Source organism: Eumetopias jubatus, unplaced genomic scaffold, assembly GCF_037043125.1.
Source record: "Eumetopias jubatus isolate StellerSeaLion01/CBP00866 unplaced genomic scaffold, mEumJub1_p1.0 scaffold_105, whole genome shotgun sequence".
Classification (NCBI taxonomy): Eukaryota; Metazoa; Chordata; class Mammalia; order Carnivora; family Otariidae; genus Eumetopias; species Eumetopias jubatus.
The window spans coordinates 209,858-230,465 of NW_028274911.1; the positions used below are offsets into that span (position 1 = coordinate 209,858).

At 34.4% G+C, this 20,608-nt stretch overlaps 1 protein-coding gene across 1 annotated transcript; it reads left to right on the plus strand.

Annotated features, from left to right (window-relative positions):
• Nucleotides 1-7,989: 7,989 nt before the first annotated feature.
• On the plus strand, nucleotides 7,990-18,766 carry LOC148161643 (RNA-binding motif protein, X chromosome-like). Its single transcript, XM_088020672.1, has 8 exons — nucleotides 7,990-8,098; nucleotides 8,601-8,707; nucleotides 11,190-11,364; nucleotides 13,291-13,443; nucleotides 16,471-16,585; nucleotides 17,473-17,598; nucleotides 17,678-17,766; nucleotides 18,471-18,766. Exons 1-8 carry the CDS (start codon nucleotides 7,990-7,992, stop codon nucleotides 18,764-18,766), a joined length of 1,170 nt encoding a protein of 389 aa, XP_087876798.1.
• The last annotated feature ends 1,842 nt before the right edge of the window (nucleotides 18,767-20,608 follow it).

Below are 20,608 nucleotides of genomic sequence, written 5' to 3' on the forward strand. Positions count from 1 at the left end.
GTAACATATCAGTTGTTCTTTTATTATTATGTACACAGTTTTTGATTGTCACTCTTGATAATGTACACACAAGTCATTTCATTTACTATAACTCTATAATCCTCCTTAATACACAATGTTCTCTAAACTATTCTTGATTGTGGGGCGCCTGGGTGGCTCAGTTGGTTAAGCGACTGCCTTCGGCTCAGGTCATGATCCTGGAGTCCCGGGATCGAGTCCCGCATCGGGCTCCCTGCTCGGCGAGGGCCCTGCTTCTCCCTCTAACCCTCCCCGCTCTTATGTACTCTCTCTCTCTCTCATTCTCACTCTCTCAAAATAAATAAATAAATCTTTTAAAAAAATAAAAAATAAGAAAATAAACTATTCTTGATTGTTGATTTTTTTTGAAATGTTGATTTTTTTAAACAAACTGTAAAATCTGACTGGAAATGCAACATACATATATATGAGTCATTATATATTTTTTATTTTATTTTATTTATTTTTTAAAGATTTTATTTATTTGACAGAGAGAGACATAGTGAGAAAGGGAACACAAGCAGGGGGAGTGAGAGAGGGAGAGGCAGGCTTCCTGCCAAGCAGGGAGCCCGATGTGGGGCTCGATCCCAGGACCCTGGGATCATGACCCGAGCCGAAGGCAGACACTTAATGACTGAGCCATTCAGGCACCCCTATATATTTTTATTATGCATAAAAACTATTATGCATAAAAACTGTATGTACACATATACTTAGACATAACATATATATCCCCACATAGAAATGTATATAAGTAAATACATGTACATTCATATTAGGTGTATATATGTGACAATTTTAATATTTTCAATCACCTTTTTCTAAACGATTTGTTTTTCTTATATTTTTTTTAAGATTTCATTTATTTATTTGACAGAGCACAAGCAGAGGGAGAGGGAGAAGCAGGCTCCCCGATGAGCAGGGAGTCTGATGTGGGACTCGATCCCAGGACATTGGGATCATGACCTGAGGTGACGGCAGATGCTGAACTGACTGAGCCACACAGGCACCCCTTCTTTATTTTATTTATTCATTTATTTTTAAAGATTTTATTTATTTTTTGACAGAGAGAGACACAGCAAGAGAGGGACCAGAAGCAGGGGGAGTGGGAGAGGGAGAAGCAGGCTTCCCACTGAGCAGGGAGCCTGATGTGGGGCTCAATCCCAGGACGCTGGGGTGCTGACCTGAGCTGAAGGCAGACGCCTAGCGACTGAGCCACCCAGGCGCCCCAACCCATTCTTTATTTTAGAGAGAGCGCATAGGCGTGGGCATGAGCTCAAGTGAGGGGAGGGGTGGAGGGAAAGGGCCAACCTGACTCTCACCGAGCAGGGAGCCCAACGTGGGGCTGGATATTAAGACCCTGAGATCATGACTTGAGCTGAAATCAAGCTAAATTGACTGAGACACCAAGGCACACCCAGTCACATTTTCAATATTATTTTCACATTATTTAAGGTCATACTGAAGGCACATTATAATACTCATCTCCACATACTCAAGACATTCTTCATGTATTTCCAAGGATTTTTCAGGTTTTTTCTTCAAACCAGAAGAAATGATTATAATGAGAATAAGAATTCGTTTTAAAAAAAAGGATAGTAGTTCATAGTATAGTGGCAATAATCAACTGAGTTAACGAAGTTAAAAGTAAAGGAAGACATTTCCTATTAACATCCAGCAGAAAATAATTATTATATTTTTACTTTTATTCTAACATTGGGTATGCAGTATTTATTTCCATTTAGGAACTGGTCCTCTTCCTAATTTATAATTTGTATTATTGTCTTGTTCTTTTGTCTTATTTTTAGAGGTTATGATTTTAAAATGAATTGACATAGTTAACTTTTGTCACCTGAGTTCTACGAAAATCAAAATACTATAAAAATTGTATGTATGTGTGTGTGTTTATTTCCATTTATCAACAGTATAAATTTTTCAGACTATCCCTTAGAATTCACAATGAATTTATTATCTCAGGATTTCTATTTCTTCTTGGATAATTCTTGACAAATTATGTTTTTTAAATCATCTGTCATCTCATTTTGAAATGAGATCCATTATTACAAGAGGGTGCCAAATATTTCTTATAATTCTTTTTAATTTTTTCTATTGTTAATTTACTCTCCACTCCAATCATGTGTGTTGGTGTTCTGTCATTCCTTTCTATCGCTTTTTTATCCATATTATTAGTGAAAGTACATAATAATGATTCATTTTATGCAAAACAACCAAAGCAGCCAATTCTTTTTCTCTTTTCTTTTTTTTTAAGATTTTATTTATTTGACAGAGAGACACAGTGAGAGAGGGAACACAAGCAGGGGGAGTGGGAGAGGGAGAAGCAGGCTTCCCGCTGAGTAGGGAGCCCTACGCGGGGCTCAGTCCCAGGACCCTGGGATCACGACCCCAGCCGAAGTCAGACATTCAAGTACTGAGCCACCCAGGCACCCATAAAGCAGCTAATTCTTTTTAAAATATAATTCTTTAAAATTAGTTTCAGAGGTTGAATTTAGTAATTCATCAGTTACATTTAACACCCAGTGCTCATTACATCAAATGCCCTCCTTAACGCCCATTCCCGTTACCCACCGTCTCCTCACCCGCTGCTCCAACAACCCTCAGTTTGCTTCCTAGAGTTCAGCATTTCTTACGGTTTGCCTCCCTCTCAATTCTCATCTTATTTAGTTTCGATGGTGTTTACCAGTCCCTAAATAATGTGTTGCTTTTAGGCCTCCACTTAATAGAAAGGTAATCATATAATTTCCACCCTTTGTTTTCTTTTGTTTTGTTTGAGTCTTTATTATGTTTCAGGTATTGTGCTCAAGGTATGCTCAGGACATTATTTAACTTTACCCCAACAGTCCTATTTGATAATTCCATTATTATCTCTGTTTTGCAGATTCAGTGAATTTAAGAGGTTAAGTATTTTATTCAATTTCACACAACTCCTACATTTTGAAGCTTAGATTCTTGGTCAGCATGACTACTTTATAATGTTGTGTTAATCAACAGACGCATTCTATTTTGTAGACATTCATATTTCCGGTCAAAAGTATTTTCCTGCAGGTTGTCTTTTGCCTTTAACATTGCATGCTTCTGTACTTTTTTCCAGGCAAATCACATTTTACAATGTTCCCTTTTTCGTCTTCTTCCGCGCTATTTTTAGTAATCCCGCAACTCCCCAAATGCTGTCTCTGCCTAAGATCCTCCTTATATCGTATGTCTAATAAGTTATTTTTTTAAGATTTTATTTTATTTATTTGAGACAGAGAGAGAAAGAATATGAGTGGGGTACCTCCACTGACAAGGGAGCCTGCCCCACGATTTGATCCCAGGATGTTGGGATCATAAACTCAGCCTGATGCAGACGCTTAACCAACTGAGCCACACAGGCACCCCATGTCTAATAAGTTATAATCCGTTTTCTCAAGTCTTGCTCAAAACACATCTCGGTAAATTTTTACCATATATATGATTTAGCAGTTTTCTTTTACAACAAAGTATCTGGTTCTAATCATTAGATTTAAATCATAATTTTTCTAGAGATAGATCCCTGAAATTGTGAAAAAGTTTTGAAGTTCTTTTTGTTTCCTTTCTTGCAAAATGAACATGTTATAGGAGTTCCAAACATTAACCGGCTAAGACAGTATCTTTAGATGTTTTATCTAAAAAACTGATCCTGATAATTGTTTACAAAATGACAGTCACTGTTGTTGTTTATTAAATATGTGTTTTTCACAGCCTCCTCATTACAGTTTTTTAAATGAGTACTGGTTTGTAAAGGATTATCCACATTATCCATTCCATTTATGAGAAAGAGTAGAACAGCTAATAAACTTTGTTGTAAAAGCCAAAAAAAAGAGACAGTCACTATTATTTGCATAACCTTTTAAAAATAACTGGAGCATTTTCTCATGCTTTTTATGGCACCAAACACATTGTATTATTTCTATGTGTGCTTTCCCAATGAGGTCCTTTCACTGCATTATATAGTAGTTGTTCATTTGTATTAATTATCAATTGGTAGTGATACATTATTTAATTACTTATAGCATTATTAGTAAAACTCATGAATAAAATCCATTTCTCCAAGAAAGGGCACATATTAACTATACAAAATGAGAAAAAAGTAATTGTTAATGTTGATCTGGCTATGGGAAAATTAATGTATTTCTGGTAAGAATATAATACATGTGGGGATATAATGTTAGAATGGTTACCAAGGGGCAGCTGGTTGGCTCAGTTGTTAAGCGTCTGCCTTCGGCTCAGGTCATGATCCCAGGATCACGGGATCGAGCCCTGCATCGGGCTCCCTGCTCCACAGGAAGCCTGCTTCTCCCTCTCCCACTCCCCCTGCTTGTGTTCCCTCTCTCGCTGTGTCTCTGTCTATCAAATAAATAAATAAAATCTTAAAAAAAAATAATGGTTTACCAATCTGTCATTAAAAACAATTTTCTAAAATAATATATAGGTATAAAAATAACTTTACCTTTTGTGCATAAATTCATTGGCGGGTTTTACCTGAAGGAAAAATACTGAAATGAGAAATTAAGGTTTTGGTCCAAATATAATCCACAGTATATTCATTATAATAGTACACATCAAAATTCTCAGTACTTCATAATTGAGAAATATTATAAAAATTAGCAGACATAAGTTTCTTAAAATAGATATGAGCACTGAAATTGGTATCTATAGTATCATTTAAGTTCTAAATTTTGAGATAAATACAAATTATGTCTATGTTGACATAATTTATAATTTGTATTATCATATTGTTCTTTTGTCTTATTTTTAGAGGTTATGTTTGTAAAATGAATTGACATACTTAGATTTTGTCACCTGAGTTATATGAAAAGCAAAATACTATAAAAATTGTATGTATGTGTGTGTGTTTATTTCCATTTATCAACAGCATAAATTTTTCAGACTAGCCCTTAGAATTCACGATGAAATAATTATCTCAGGATTTCTATTTCTTCTTGGATAATTCTTGAAATATTATGTTTTTTAAATCATCTGCCATCTCATTTTGAAATGAGATAAATTATTACAAGAGGATGGCAAAGATTTTATAATTCTTTTTAATTTTTTTCTATTGTTAATTTACTCTCCACTCCAGTCATGTGTGTTGGTGTTTTGTCATTCCTTTCTATTGCTTTTTAAGGCACACTATTAGTGAAAGTACTGAAGTAAAAAAAAAAAAAAAAAGTAAAAAAATACGTGTTGACAAATTCTAGAGTATTTCACAAAAATAAGTTTTAGTTTTATTCTGTAGTTATTTGAGTGTGTTCCCTCAGGTTGCATTTTGCAAGTGAATTCCTAAAAGGAATAATTGAAGGAATAATCTCAGCTAATAACAGTATTTTTTTCAGGAATAGGAATTCATTTTACCACATATAATTATTTATTAAGGATTGTGTTTATTACACAGAGATTGAGGTCAGAAAAACTGAGCTCAGGGATTTGTTGTTTTTCTTAATTTTAGATGTTTGGTCACACATTACATGTATATACTTATTGAGGATAATTGAAGATGACATTTTTCAAATCCGTGAAGTTCAAAGATACTGAAGCTTTGAAATCTTAAATACTGTTACTATTTTTATTCCTTTCTCTTACTATATTTTTCATCACTGTTATCATTTTTTTCTTTTCAGTGTTAAAAATTTTACCAGACGCCATGTGATAGTGTACTGCCAATATTTGAGACAATGATAAGGATGATTATTTGATAGGAAAAATTTAGTTTCTCCTTTACATGGATTACTTTAACTGGAAGAAGTAAATAATAAAAGGGAAGTAGAAAATACATTTTTTCTTTCTGTCTTTCCTCAGGCTTTTCCTTCAGGAGTTTCTCGGCTCCCTCCTCTTCCACGTTACCCACCCTCCTTATTCCCTACTTCCTCTGCGGCTCGTCATCCAGTCACATCCGGGTTCCTTAGCGTGGTTAAATTGGTTGCGCAGTTGTTCTCAGCGGTCAGATGAGCTGGTGGTCGCTTAGCGGAGGGTTGAGGCGAGCCGTTAGGTGAGCTGGAGATAAAAAAGGTGAGGAATTCGGGGTTTTAGGGACGAAAGACAAATTTATACCTCAGGAAAAATAGCCAGTGCTATATCATGTCTTATAAATTGATAAATTGTGGTAATTCAGACTTTGATTTTTCTCTCAGGCGTTTTCAGTGTATCTTAAGAACACATTATGTAAGTTAAAAATATATGTGCATAGAATATCTAGAGGAGTTAGGTGTCTTTTTATTGGAAAGTACGTTTTCGGTTTTCATTCGCTCGGCAATGTGTTCCTGCAGCCGCCGTGGAAAGTCCGTGAAGTTCTCGAGGTTTGTTCGTGAATGGTGGGGAGATGAGTTAAAAATGCATGGATGTTAGTTTGAGACGGAATGTGCGACTATAGAGAACCCTATAGTCGGGCTGAGAAGCTTTTTTAATGACCTGATGTACATGTTTTGTTGTTTTAACTTGGCTTTTCTCGGTTGTATTATGGCGCGTCCTCGCGGATTGTTTGTCGGATATATAGCCAGCGCGACATTTTGATTCATGTGGATTTTTTTTTTTTTTTTGTAACGAGTTTTCTCTCTGAATGCGGGGGTAACTGAAAAATATATGCACACTATTTAACCGCTGTGAGTACAAACTTCTACTTTACTGATCAGATACCAAATATTGATTCACCTCACAGGATTCTCAAATTTTTAGCATCCGGTAAAAATCTCACAATTGCTTTAGCCAATGTTTGCTAAAGTCTTTTCTCTCTATATAATCGCGGCTTAAATTCCGTTAACGAAGGTTTTAATTCGTACCTTAATTTTATGACTTAGCATTTTAAAAATCTTTTGAGAGAGACATTACTATAAGGAAAGACTATTTGATATGTGACCAAGATAAATGGAAAGAGGGGCGAGGGGAAACTAAATAAAATTAACGTATTTATGTGCACTTAAGAAAACTTAAAATGTTAACTTAGATACAGAAATGCATTTTTTTTTTTTTTGGTTTTAAAATAATCCACACTATGGGCACCTAGGTGGCTCAGTTGGTTAAGCGCCTCCCTTCGGCTCAGGTCCTGTGATGGAGTCCCCCGTGGAGCTCCTAACTCAGCGGGGAGCCTGCTTCTCCCTCTCTTGCTTCCCCTGCTTGTGTTTCTTTTCTTCCCTGCCCTCTCTCTCTCAAATAAAATAAAATAAATAGTAAAGTCTTTAAAGAAATCCACACTATTTTTTAAAAGCGAAGCCTGCATACTGCACCCAAGGTTTTATCAGATGTCTGTAGATAGTGGAGCATTTTTCTTGTTAAGCCACTGCACATTTTGCTCTTTAGGTTACAAATTCCATTTCTTTCTAAGGGGGGAGGGACAGAGGGAAAGGAGGAGAGAATCTTAAGCATGTTGAGGGGAGATAGTTGCGGGAGGAAGCGGAGGGATGAGCCTCGATGCCAGAACCTGAGATCATGACTTGAGGGAAAATACAGAGTCGGCTGCTTAAGCGACTGAACTGCCCAGGCATTCATTTTTAAGTTTTTATTTATTTTTGAGTAATCTCTACACCCAGTGTGGGGCTGGAACTCATGACTCTGACATCAAGAGTACATGCTCTAGAGGCGCCTAGGTGGCGCAGTCGTTAAGCATCTGCCTTCATCTCAGCTCATGATGCCAGGGTCCTGGATCGACCCCCGCATCCGGCTCCTGGCTGGGCGAGAAGCCTGCCTCTCCCTCTCCCACTCCCCCTGTGTTCCCTTTCTTGCTCTGTCTCTGTCAAATAATTAAGTAAAATCTTTTTTTTTTCAAGTGTAACATGCTCTATTGACTGAGACAAGCAGACACCCAAGTTTCATTTTAAGAAACAAAACAGAGCTTATGTACGGTATTTCACCTAAATTTCACATACACTGATAAAATACAACTTTTTGGCTTATAATTTATTTTTTGCAATGTGTATATGTTTTCAAGCATTTAACAGCAAAATGTTAGAAGCAGATACACCTGGGAAGCTGTTTATAGGAGGCCTCAGTATCGAGACTAATGAAAAGACTCTTGAAGCAGTATTTGCGAAATATGGTCACATAGTGGAAGGTAAATTTTGAAACCAACATCTATGTAAATGTTCAAAGTAAATTATATTAAATATATATAATTGAACAGCTAAGCTAAAATTATTTTTCTGTTTTTGAAACTTTCTTGAGCACCTTTTTTTAATATATTAGTATTTGTGTTATATATCGGGATAGCATAATAGCAATGAATGAAAGGGTACACCTACAAGTCTCTTACTATTGGGAAGGGGAAAAAGGAAGAGCAAATAAATAAAATATGTATATTGTGGAGGTAGGCTTTTGAAAAGGGATAAGATAGGCTAACTGTAGAGTTCCTCACTGTTAATTTTTAGCAACTCATAATGATGTAAAATGTAAAGATTTTAAAATAACTTGCAATTTTTTTTTACTGTTCTATCCAGGATATCAGTTAAGTTAAAAAGGACTTCAAAAAATCATCCAAGGATGGATTGGTAATTTTCAAAATATTAAGAAGGTTCACTTTTATGTAACATCCAATTAAATTTTTATATGCACTACAGTTCTTCTGATGAAGGATCGGGAAACAAATAAGTCCAGAGGCTTTGATTTTATTACATTTGAGAGCCCTGCTGATGCTAAACATGCTGCCAAAGATATGAATTGGAAGGTAAGAGAGTCTCTTAAAAATTTTCCAGCTCTGTAGTTCATTGAATAGTATTTTTAGATTGTTTTTATTTTTCTAGTATTTTACGACACATAATGCATATGCCAAAATTCTTTAGTTGTCATCCTTCTTTTTGTTACATGAATACTGGAGAGCGTGGTTGGAAGGAGTGAAATGAACATTAGCTTTAGCGGTGTATGTTAATGTATTTCTATGTTAGTATTCCAGGATTTAAAATTGAAAAAAAAAAAAAAACACCTGCACAAAATAATACAACAGAAAAAGCTATTGAAATTCATGGAAGTGTTTCTGTAGCATAAAAGCTTAGGAAGACAAATAGGAAAGATTAATTCCTGTTTTTTGGGGAAAACAATTCTTGAAAAAGTTAATACTTGAGCAGAAACTTCACATTCATACAGGCATTCAATTCTTGAGGAAAAAAAATAATAATGAGTAAACTGTTGATGTGGTGATCAAAATAATTATCTGGTCACCTGCACCTAATCTTGCTCTTCTTTCTTTAGTAAGTTTTCATTCAGTTACCAGTATTTTTTGTAAATTTGGTACGTGATTATTTTATTATAGTGGTTGAGGGTTTATTTTGATCCAGATTTTAATGTACTAATGAATAAAGCAGATACTCTTTTTCTTTCTGGACCTTAAAATCCAGTAGTTACGTGTCTTCTATATACTTTTAAGTTTTTCAGTGATTCTGTTAAAATACTGAATACTTTATCGCACTCCAGGTCACTCCATTCTAGAATTTTTGGTTTCTTCATTTCTTAGATTATCCTAATCTGTTTTATGGCTTTATTATTCTTTAAGCTATTCCCAGTATTTTTTGGACTGGTCAAGACCTGGGTCAGCCCTAGCATTTTCAGCTTCAAAAACTCAAATTGCATATTTACTCCAAAATTTTATGTCTTATCTGTAGGTAGTATCTTTTTATACTCATAATACTATAAATTAAGTTCATTTTATAAACTTTTCAGTTATTTTATTTTTTAATTTATTTTATTTTTATTGTATTGATTACGTTCATTTTTAAATTATTAGCAGGACTTCTTAAGTTCACAGTGTGGAATACATATGTTAGTTTTCTTTTTTCCCTTGTAGATTGGTTTCTGGTACAAAGCAGGCTATCACGACATACTGACCTTTTTTTACTTTGCTTTTATATTTTATGATTGTTAGCATGTAGAAGTTGGATTTGGCTGAGGTTTTTGTGTTGTGTACAGAGGTAAATTATTTAAAGCAATTGATGATTCTTTTGTGTTCTGGTTTTTAAGAACAAGGCCGTGAGTTTGTGTAGACTTTATTTCTAATTTTTTTCAGCAGACGTTTTATTGAGTGCTTAGGTATTAGCCTTTGATAAAGCAACTGAGTGATGGTTGTAAATCAAAGTACCTGTTTTCTTGTATTTGAGGATGAAAGATAAGAACTCTTTAAATAAGAATTAATATGGTTAGTACAAGAACTTTGATAAGAAATAAAGTTAGTAATCTAGTTAGAACTTGTACGGGTAGTGGACAGTGTTTTTATCCATGAAGATCAAGAGGTGTTAGCTGAATCCTGCGTTTTATAAAGGAAGCAGCCATGAATAACTTTGCAGGAAATATTTTGGACCCAGAAATACCGAATGAGTCCCTGGTGTGGGGACTGCTATTTGTGGCTATTTCTATTGGCCTAGGGCCCATACCTACCAGAAGTCTTGGTAGGAATTTAGGATTTAAGACTCTTTTCTGTATGTAACACAAAATGACCAGAATGTTTTATGTGGGATAATTATTAAAAGTTATGTTATTAAAAATCGTGTTGGCCCCTGTGAAAGATAAACAATTCTGAAATTTTCGGGAAGTTAAGAAATTTAATTTGAAAAATGAGAATAAGTACTATATTAAAAAGTTGTTTTCTAGGAACATGTTTAAAGCAAAGCTGGGTAAGAACAGAGTATGGCAAAACATTAAAGACCAAATAAATGTTCTATTAAAAGAGAAAAAGCAAAGAAAGTTAATATAACTACGGTAAATACAGCTGCAATCATATTAGGATTATTTCCTTTTAATTTTTAGCAGAACAGATACCAAAAAGTTGTACAGAATATAAACAATCATTTTGAATAAGTAATAGTAACTTTTTTTCTAAATGACAGTACACATTGTTTTATATACCTTCGGGACACTGGAAAATTTAAATGCTAGAAATCCAAAAATAAAGTGAGTTATACATTAGAAAATGTATATTTTCATGAAATGTGAGAGCTCTTCTTTTTGATGCTGGATGGTATTTCAAGAAGTTTTAATAATACAGTTGTGTTGGATGACTTAATGGAAGGCAATTATTAGTTAAATGTCTCATATTTGGCAGGTGAAGGACCTGGTCATTATTTTCTTATTTGAACTTGATTTTAGTTTCAGTAATGAGTAGATTTGTAAAATTCGTTAAATTGGTGTAATGTTACCGATATTCTACTTAATGTCTTTAGTCTTTGGATGGAAAAACAATTAAAGTGGAGCAAGCCAACAAACTATCTTTTGAAAGTGGTGGAAGATGGAAGCCACCACCTCATCCAAGAAACGGAGGCCATCCAAGAAGTGTGAGATGTGGAAGAGGGGGAAGTGGAGGAGCAAGAGGGCGTTCCTCATGTGGAGGACACTTGGGTAATGTTTTAAAATATAAGGATGGAACACTGGAAAACAGTAAGTTTGAATGTATGGAAATACATCAGTATTTATTTACATCTTTTATGAGCATAATAAACTAAGATTCATTAGATGAGGAATTAACAATCATAATTGAAATACTACTCTTTTTTAATGATGAAAACATGACACTTTATTGCTATATTTGTCTTCAGCCATTCAGACAAAACATGGCCTCACAAATTTGGTTTCTCAGTTTTGTTATCATTGTATTTATTGCCATTTGCCAAGACCTAACTGATGAGTTGAAAATTTACAATAATTATCCAGACCAATAATTTATGATTTTTACAAAAGGATAATTTAGAGAAATTCCTGCCTTAGAAATGTATACCTAATCATTTAAAATCAATGTATTCATTTAACTGAATGTAATGCTTCCTTTGAAAATTTGTTTATTAGATGATTTTTTCAGATTATTTATATTTCCATAGATATTTCCTTTACAGTGTTATTTTATCACATTTTTTCTTTTTTCTTTCCTTTTTTTCTTTTTATTATGTTATTTTCTAAAGGCTAAGGAATTATAGTTCTAAAATGCTTGAAATAGTGTGCAAAAATATAACCTTGCAGTGAAATGGCATAAATTTCAAACTAAATTCAGACTGCAGGATTTATTTTCCACATATGTTTGTGCAAACATCAATGCGAAGGTTTTCTGCCTTGGTCTCTTGTTAGTGAAACTTGCATTTGGGGAAATATCTAGAGCTTTCTTTAGATTTTGGAAGATGTCTTTACTCAGAGAAAGGTTAAAAGCCACTGCTACACAAATACGAATTTATCTTTGTTGTGTGTGTTGGAGGGAGAATGAGTCATTGAAAATGCTATTTATGAACTTTTCAGAGAAGACTTTTTACTCAGTATGAAATGGGGTCACTTCCTGTTTGTTGAATAAACTTTGTTCCTTCTGTTAACCGGTCCTTAAAAATCAAACGTTTAGATTCTGTTCTTGAAAATCAGTGTGATATTTAGGAAATTGTCTCCTAAAGTAGAATTGTAAGATTTGTCCCATTTATTTTAATTTTTTTAAGATTTTGTTTCATTTATTTGAAACAGAGAGACACAGCGAGAGAGGGAACACAAGCAGGGGTAGTGGGGGAGGGAGAAGCAGGCTCCTTGCTGAGCAGGGAGCCCTGTGCGGGGTTCGATCCCAGGACCCTGGGACCATGACCTGAGCCGAAGGCAGACACTTAAGGACTGAGCCACCTAGGCGCCTCAGATTTGTCCCATTTAGAAGCAATTTTGTTTTATTCACGAAGCTGATACTGAAAAAATTTTACCTATTTCTGCCGTGTATAAGAATACTCATTTTTTTAACCTATGACAATACCAAGGAATGGGAATATATCTAAACGTTTTTCTAGTTTAGAAAAGTAAAATGATTTTTAATGATTTAATATGCATTTCTTAAAATACCAGTAAAATTGAACATAACATAAATTTTTGTTGACTATTAAGTGCATTGTAAGAATTGTATGTGTTAACACTTTCAGGTAATGAGTTTTTGATGTATCTTCTCCTTTAGATTTTTAAAAATATTTTGATTTGTGCCTATGTATTATATGATTTTAAAGTAGATTTCTTCACATGAGGATTACTTGAGCAATTATTTACCATTTTTCCCCACCCCTTCAGTTTTTCCCAAATGTGTCTCATTAATGTGAATATAAAATGCTTCTTGAGTTTTTCTAGGTTTTCCAAAATAACTTTCACAATAAGCCTTTGATTTGTATTTATGTATATCATGTAAGAAAACAAGGTTATTTATACAAATCTGAATCCTTAAGACCATAACATTGTTTAGTAAAGATTTTTAAACAATGAACCTTCATCATTTAAAAAATGTTGATTGTACTTTCCTAAAAAGATTTCATTTAAACACAGATGTTGGAGAATGTACTCTTAACCTCAACGTGAGTTCTTCCAAGGGACGCTTTCCAGTTAAAAGAGGCCCATCTTCAAGAAGTGGAGGTCCTCCTCCTAAAAGATCTGCTCCTTCTGCTCCCGGGCGTAGCAACAGAGGAATTGGAGGAAGAGGTAATGCTGTGAATCCTTCTGAATGAAAATCATCTATTTTAAGAAGTTGATTTCAAGAAGCGCAATGGAAAATAAAGTATATGGGTGTATTTATGGATCACTGCTTATTTTTGGTTAGGATCTAATTCTTCAGCTTCTAATTATAGGTGTAGTAGGTGATTAACAAACAGTGGGGAAAAGCATTCCTATTAAGTCTACATTTGTTGTAGAACCCCTCTTCATTTTTTAAAGTTCCTGGTATAACATGCTTTGGTCAGCAGGTTTTTTGTTTGTTTGTTTGTTTTTTGCATGATTTCAAGATCAAGATATTCTTGAAAATCACAATGTCCTATGAGAATATTTTGATGTGTAGCGTAGCTGTGTATTTTGATCACTGGGTTTATTAGTCATTAATTAGTTTATAAACAATAAATGCAACTTGCCATATTGTTTTTTCTTTCTGTGTTTGGACCATGATGGTGCTTTACTAAAAAGATCTGATTTAAATGCAGATGATGATGGATACACACTTAATCTCAGCATGAGTTCTTTGAAAGTATGTGCGCTAGTGATGTCCTAATCTAAAACTTACTAGAAAGTTCAGTTTTAAAATCATAATTATGTGCAAGGCATTCTTTTCATTTTGTGAGAATACTAAGAAATATATAAATACATGTGAGATACATTCTTTACTTCCAAGAATTCTCTCATTAGGAAGGAAATATCTAATATTAAGTATTCATGATAAAGAAATAGAAAATATTTTGTTATCTAGATGAACAGAGATCACTGTGGGTTTTGGTTATTTAAACAAGGCTTGATAGACTTAATAAAATTTAATAAATAAATAGACTTATAAACTTTAAATAATCTAAATTGGAAATCATAGGAGTGCATATATTTATGAAGCTATTGTAATTTAGTTATGTCATATGTGGAAGATAAAAGTTCACCACCAAGTTTGATGGAGAGATGATTTAAACTGTAAGATAACAATCCTTAGGGAACTGAAAATACTTGAGAGAATTTAAAGAACGCAAGAGGTGAGTAGCATCAAATATAAGAACAGATAACTTTGAGAAGGTGTAAGATCTTGGATTGAACAGAGTAGGAATCAAGAGGGTAAAGAACGTCTTAGTGAAGAAATAAACACTATATCTTCAGATTTAGAGAATGAAAACTTCAGTTCTTTTAATTCGACATTGCTCTTTAAATCTTATGGTAGAAGTTGACATTATCAAATTTACCTTTCACAAAGCTAAGTGTAATTTGCTGTTGTCTTAAATACAGAAGAAGCCTACACGTTTCCAATGAAAGAATTAGGAGAAAAAAAATTGGAGGGTGAGGGCTTAATTCTAGGAACTAGGAATAATTTACTTAGCATGTGAAGATAACATTACATATGGGAGAAAGTTGCATATCTAGGAAGGGGTACATTACTTTCCCAAATTACCTCTTAAACAGTATTGCTAATAAAACACTAGACATCATCACTGCCATCATTACAAAACTAAGCCACTTGGTATGATAAATTAGAAAATATATGTAAAGAATTTGGCATCTAATGCCCGAAGGAAAGATAACATTGTTGGTGTGAGTGGGGTGAATTGAAATCAATACTTTTTTTTAGCAGAAAAAAGATACCTATGTATTTCCGTTAGTAAACAGTTTGAAGGTTTTGCATGTTAATACTCATGAACAGTATGAAGATAAAAAGAAATAAAGGAAAGAATAATATCTTTCAGCTGGAGCAGTTTTAATGACTGAATGATTCACTCTATGTGAATTTCTTGTTTAAGCTTTTTGAGAAACACTGGCCATGAAGGAACAGTGGAATATAGAAAGCCATGGGAAATATTTAGGTGATACCAGGAACATTTAGGAATTAAAGGAAAACAGCATTGTAAATGAGCAGAGTGGTAGAGAAAGCAGGGTAGGTACATCATGTATACAAGGTACTAGAAGTTTTGCAGTTGGGGGCAGTAAATAGAAAATGATGACAATAATGAAAGCAGGAAGAGGCACAGTTCGTTTCATGCAGCAGAGAGATTGTTTTAAGAAAAAAGAAAACGGCGCCTGGGTGGCTCGGATGGTTAAGCGTCTGCCTTCGGCTCAGGTCATGATGCCAGGGTCCTGGGATCGAGTCCCTCATCGGGCTCCCTGCTCCTTGGGAGCCTGCTTCTCCCTCTGCTTCTCTCTCTCTCCGTGTCTCTCATGAATAAATAAAAACTTTAAAAAAAAACAAGGATGTATAAAATAAACATGTTTAATTAGAATGAGGTGGCTGTATAGAAGACAAAGGAAAGTGATGAATAATGGGGTAATTATTACGTTAAAGTGACTTATAAATCCCTTTGCTGTGTTAATACTTGTAACAATAAGGAAGTATTCTTGATAGTGATTCTTGATGGTGTTCGCATGTATACAAGGGTAAAAGACAAAATATACAGGGAATCTTGAAACTTACAAAAGTTATGAAAAGACATAAGGTAAATGGGAAAAAAGTTTGACACTAAATTGTGATAGCTTAATAAGTACTGTGATCTTTGGGGAGCAATTGAAACATTTTAACTAGCATGGGACGTCACTGCCAGCCTATTGAATATGGAAAAGAATAGATTGGCTGCAGTGGGACCATTATAATGGAGAGTATATTGAACAGCTCAAGCATGTCTAATGGACTCGGAAGTAACCTGGACAAGGGATGGACTTAGTAAGACATTGACAAATAGAGAAGAAAAGCTGACAAGTGAAAGTAAAGAGGCAGATTGAATCATTGAATTGGTGGAAGTAGCTACTGAAATTGTTTATGTTTAGAAGTTTTTTTTTTACATACTGATGGTAATTTAAGATTATGCAAAATTTACATAGGGAGGGAAGATACCAGAAGATGAGACATTCAGGAATATGTAAAAAGCAGACAAAAATAATCATAAATAGTATCTTAAGGGAGAAATCTTTAAGAATTGTGGAAAGAAATCTGTGTTTTGAATTTTTCTTTTTTATAAAAGTTATTGAGATACTTACTTAAGAATTTTTAAATTAAAGGGCCACCATCACATGGGAGAGAGAATTATAGAGGTCCTTCACGCAGAGCGCCAGTGTCTTCCCGGAGAGATGACTATATTTCACCAAGAGATGATGGTTACAATACCAAAGATAGGTAAAGGAAAACAAAGTATATAAACTGTTAAGTTATAGTGGATTTTTGTTTTTGTGGAAGTGAAATTCACTAACAAAATTAAATATTTTAAGGTTAATAATTCAGTAACAGTACATTTACAGTGTTAAACAACTACTATCTTTATGTAGTACCAAAACACTGTTATCATCCACAGATAACCCTTAATGTTACCTCTACCTGCTTCCAAGGCCTCACAAACACCAATCTGTGTTCTGTCTCTGGATTTACCTATTCTGCATAGATTATACTAATGGAATCAAACCGTTTTAACTTTTTGTGTCTGGCTTATTTAGCACAAATGTTTGCAAGAAACATGCATTGTAGCGTGAATTCTTACTATGGATTTTTTTATGGGTTTTTATATTCCTTTGTATATGCAATTAACAGTCTGGGATATTTCCACCATATTATGTTGTGAACATTGATCTGCAAATATTTAAATACCTGTTTTCAGTTCTTTGGGGCATATACTTAGGTGTGGAATTTTTGGGTCCTATTGTAATTCTGTAATTTCTTAAGGAACCACCAGCCTTTCCCACAAGAACTGCACTTATTATACATTTTTATTATCAATATACAGATTCTGATTTCTTTACATTACTATCATTTAATATTTTCTGTTTTTTTTTAAATTATAGCCAATATAATAGGTGGGTGAAGCAGTGACTAGTTTGTGTTTTGATTTGAATTTTACCTAATGACTGATTGAGCATCTGTTCACGTACTTGTTGGCCATTTGTGTATCTTCTTTATAGAAAAGCGTATTCAAGTCTGCCTGTTGAAAAAAGACTTTTTATTGTCAGAGTTTTTTATATATATTTTGGATATAAGAAACTGCACTTTTAAAATTTGCTGCTTTATTTGAGTTATTCGAGCAGAGATTATCCAAGTTCCCGAGACACCAAGAATTATGCTCCACCATCTAGAGACTATGCATACCGTTACTATGGCCATTCGCGTTCTCGGGATGAACATTACTCTAGAGGATATAGGTACTATGAAAATTTAAATTTTTATCAAATAGCTGTTTATACTTCTTGTTACATTAATGCCTATTTTTTTTAAATTTAGTGATCGTGATGGCTATGGTGGTGGTCGTGATAGAGAGTATTCTGAACCTTCAAGTGGAGACTCTTACAGAGAATCATATGAGAGTTATGGTAAGAGTACAGTTGTGGGGCACCTGGGTGGCTCAGTTGGTTAAGCGACTGCCTTCGGCTCAGGTCATGATCCTGGAGTCCCGGGATCAAGTCCCACATCGGGCTCCCTGCTCAGCGGAGGGTCTGCTGCTCCCTCTGACCCTCTTCCCTCTCATGCTCTCTGTCTCTCATTCTCTCTCTCAAATAAATAATATCTTTAATAAAAAAAAAATTAAAAAAAGTTCAGTTGTTACTTAAAACTCATGCAATTAGATTTTACAAGCCAGATTGTTGAGTATATAATGTTACTTCTAATTCTAAAGGCATAACCACAGTATGGCCTTTTATTAGTTCGAAGATCTTTGAATTACTATTTTAATAGGCCATTTAAACTAACAGGTTACTTTTAATGGTAAATTGGCAGTCTCATCAAATTGGCATCTTATCAAAATCATTTTAACATTTTTAACTAACAAGGGAGAGTGTTTAACAATATGGAATATAAGAAAAATATGAAGGTCATAATTTCAGCCCATTTTCAGAAACTGACAGCACATTTACTTCAAATTATTTAACATAAAACATGCATGTTACATTTACATTTCCTTTTAAATTAATAAAAACATATTTCTTCCAAATACAGTACTTAAATTAGGTTCATGGAGTAACGATGCCACAAAAATTGTAATGTAGTTAATTTTTTTACTTGATCATTGACCTTACAGGTAGCTCCCGTGGTGCACAGCCTGCACGTGGGCCCCCTCTGACTTATGGTCGAAGCAGTCGCTATGATTATAGCAGCACACGTGATGGATATTGTGGAGGTCGGGAAAGTTACTCAAGCAGCCGGAGTGATCTCTACATAAGTCGTGAGCATGGTGGCAGACAAGAACGAGGCTTCCCACCCTCTATGGATAGGGTGTACCCTTCTCATGAGTCATATGATAGCTCAAGTTGTGGGGCTTCCGGAGGAGGTCATGGGGGAAACCGATCTGAAAGAGGAGACCGTAGCAGATATTAAGAAGTTCTGTACCAATTTTTTGTCAAAGAGGAAATTTAACTACTTTTTTTCTGTTACTATAGAATTAATGAAAAATGTTATTTAATGGGGAAAGGCATATGTTAAGTTGCCCTCCATGAATTTTTGGATAAGATGGGTAAGATAAAAAAGTATACAAAGTAATTTCATGATTGCTAATGTAATTGATGAAAACTAGATAAGTTGCTTGAATGTAATGTCTGCATTGTTAAAATTTTTGGAGTAAAAATTTCCATGAAATGGGATTTCTTGTCTAATTTTATTATTGGGTTAAAAAAGTGAAAGCAAAAGAAAAATCAGGAAACCAAATTTCTGTGGAAGGTGAATTGCACTGTTTCCCTAAAATTTCCTTTTTATGTCTGAATATAAGCATACAATATAAAGCAGTATGGTACTTCTGCACAGGAAGCTGTGCCACTTGGGCATACTAAGCCAATTAATGTGTTGTTGTTTGTAAACATAAATGTATAAAAGGTTTACAAAATCTCCAAAAGGGCTACAAAAGTTTGCGTTTGCCTCATTACTCTAAAGTCCTCCTAAAAGAGTGGTGTTAGTTAAAAGAAAAATTAGATATAGGAGGATACAAAAGTTTAAGAAATAAATTAAGCATCTATTTTCTTAACCAGATTAAAGCACCAAATGACCAGAGTGGGAATAATGGTAATGAAAACAGTTTTCCACCTAGATCAAAACTTGAACCAGTTAACTTTACAGAGTATTAAGATACAATGAAATAAGTGCTCCTAGATTTAAAAATATTGGTAAACAAAAATATTGATAAACAGATTTTTATCTTTGGAATTACTCATTAACTCTGTCTTGGACTATTTGAAAATGTAACTCAAAGGCTTCGTATATACTCCTATAAACATGGAGTTATCAATAAAATTAGGTGAAAATCATGAATAGGAAAAAAAATACTCATTTAGTTGTGGAAGCTGAGCGTCTAAAAGCTTTGATAAGCCTGCCAAATTGAGTTTGGAAAACTACTGGAAAATTACTTTTTTTTTTTTTTAGGAAAAGCATAAGGGAAAATTTACATACTGCTGGAGCATAAAGGTTTACTAAATTAAAAATCTACCTTATGATACTGAAATGGTAAAAAGGGACAAAAGGAAAAAGCAAACCCAAATTTTGGACTGAAATGAAAACTGAACAAATCACTTCACAAGTAGCTCCAAATGTTTAACATCTAATGATTCTTAAAAATACAGACTAAGGGCACCTGGGTGGCTCAGTCGGTTAAGCATCTGCCTTTGGCTCAGGTCATGATCTCAGGGTCCTGGGATCCATCCCTGGCTCAGGCTCCCTGCTCAGCCAGGAGTCTGCTTCTCCCTCTCTCTCTGCCCCTTCCCCCTGTTTGTGCTTGAGCTCTCACTCTCTCTCAAATAGTTGTTAAAAAAATACAAACTAATCTTAACAGGAGGAAGGATTATTTTCCATGAGTAAATGATGAAGATCAGCAATAGGAATACTTGAAAGATGAGTTAATTTGAAAACCTTAACCACAAATAGGATAAAAATATTTTTCAAAGGAACCATTGCCATCCTTGTATGGGTGAAGTTTTTACTGTGAGGAAGGTGTTTTCCTGCACCAATGAGGTAGGATCATGAAGGTTGAACAAGAATACAAATTTCCCAGCATTCTTGCCTATTTTAACAGTGGGGGCACAGAAAATAGCATCTGTGATATTCTGATCTGGGTGGGGGCTTTGAACTCCAGGAAGATTTCTTGTCAAGATGTTGTCATTATGGTAATAGAAGTTATGTGGGAATGAGAGTAATAACCCAAAAGATAAAATTTCTCCTCCACTGCGGAACAAG

What these genes read in the sequence shown, in the direction of transcription:
- LOC148161643 (XM_088020672.1), top strand. Translation starts at nt 7,990, where the DNA reads ATGTTAGAAGCAGATACACCTGGGAAGCTGTTTATAGGAGGCCTCAGT. An exon ending in ATATGGTCACATAGTGGAAG is followed by an intron (nt 8,099 to 8,600) that starts GTAAATTTTGAA and finishes TATGCACTACAG; the next exon opens with TTCTTCTGATGAAGGATCGG. An exon ending in CAGAGGAATTGGAGGAAGAG is followed by an intron (nt 13,444 to 16,470) that starts GTAATGCTGTGA and finishes TTTAAATTAAAG; the next exon opens with GGCCACCATCACATGGGAGA.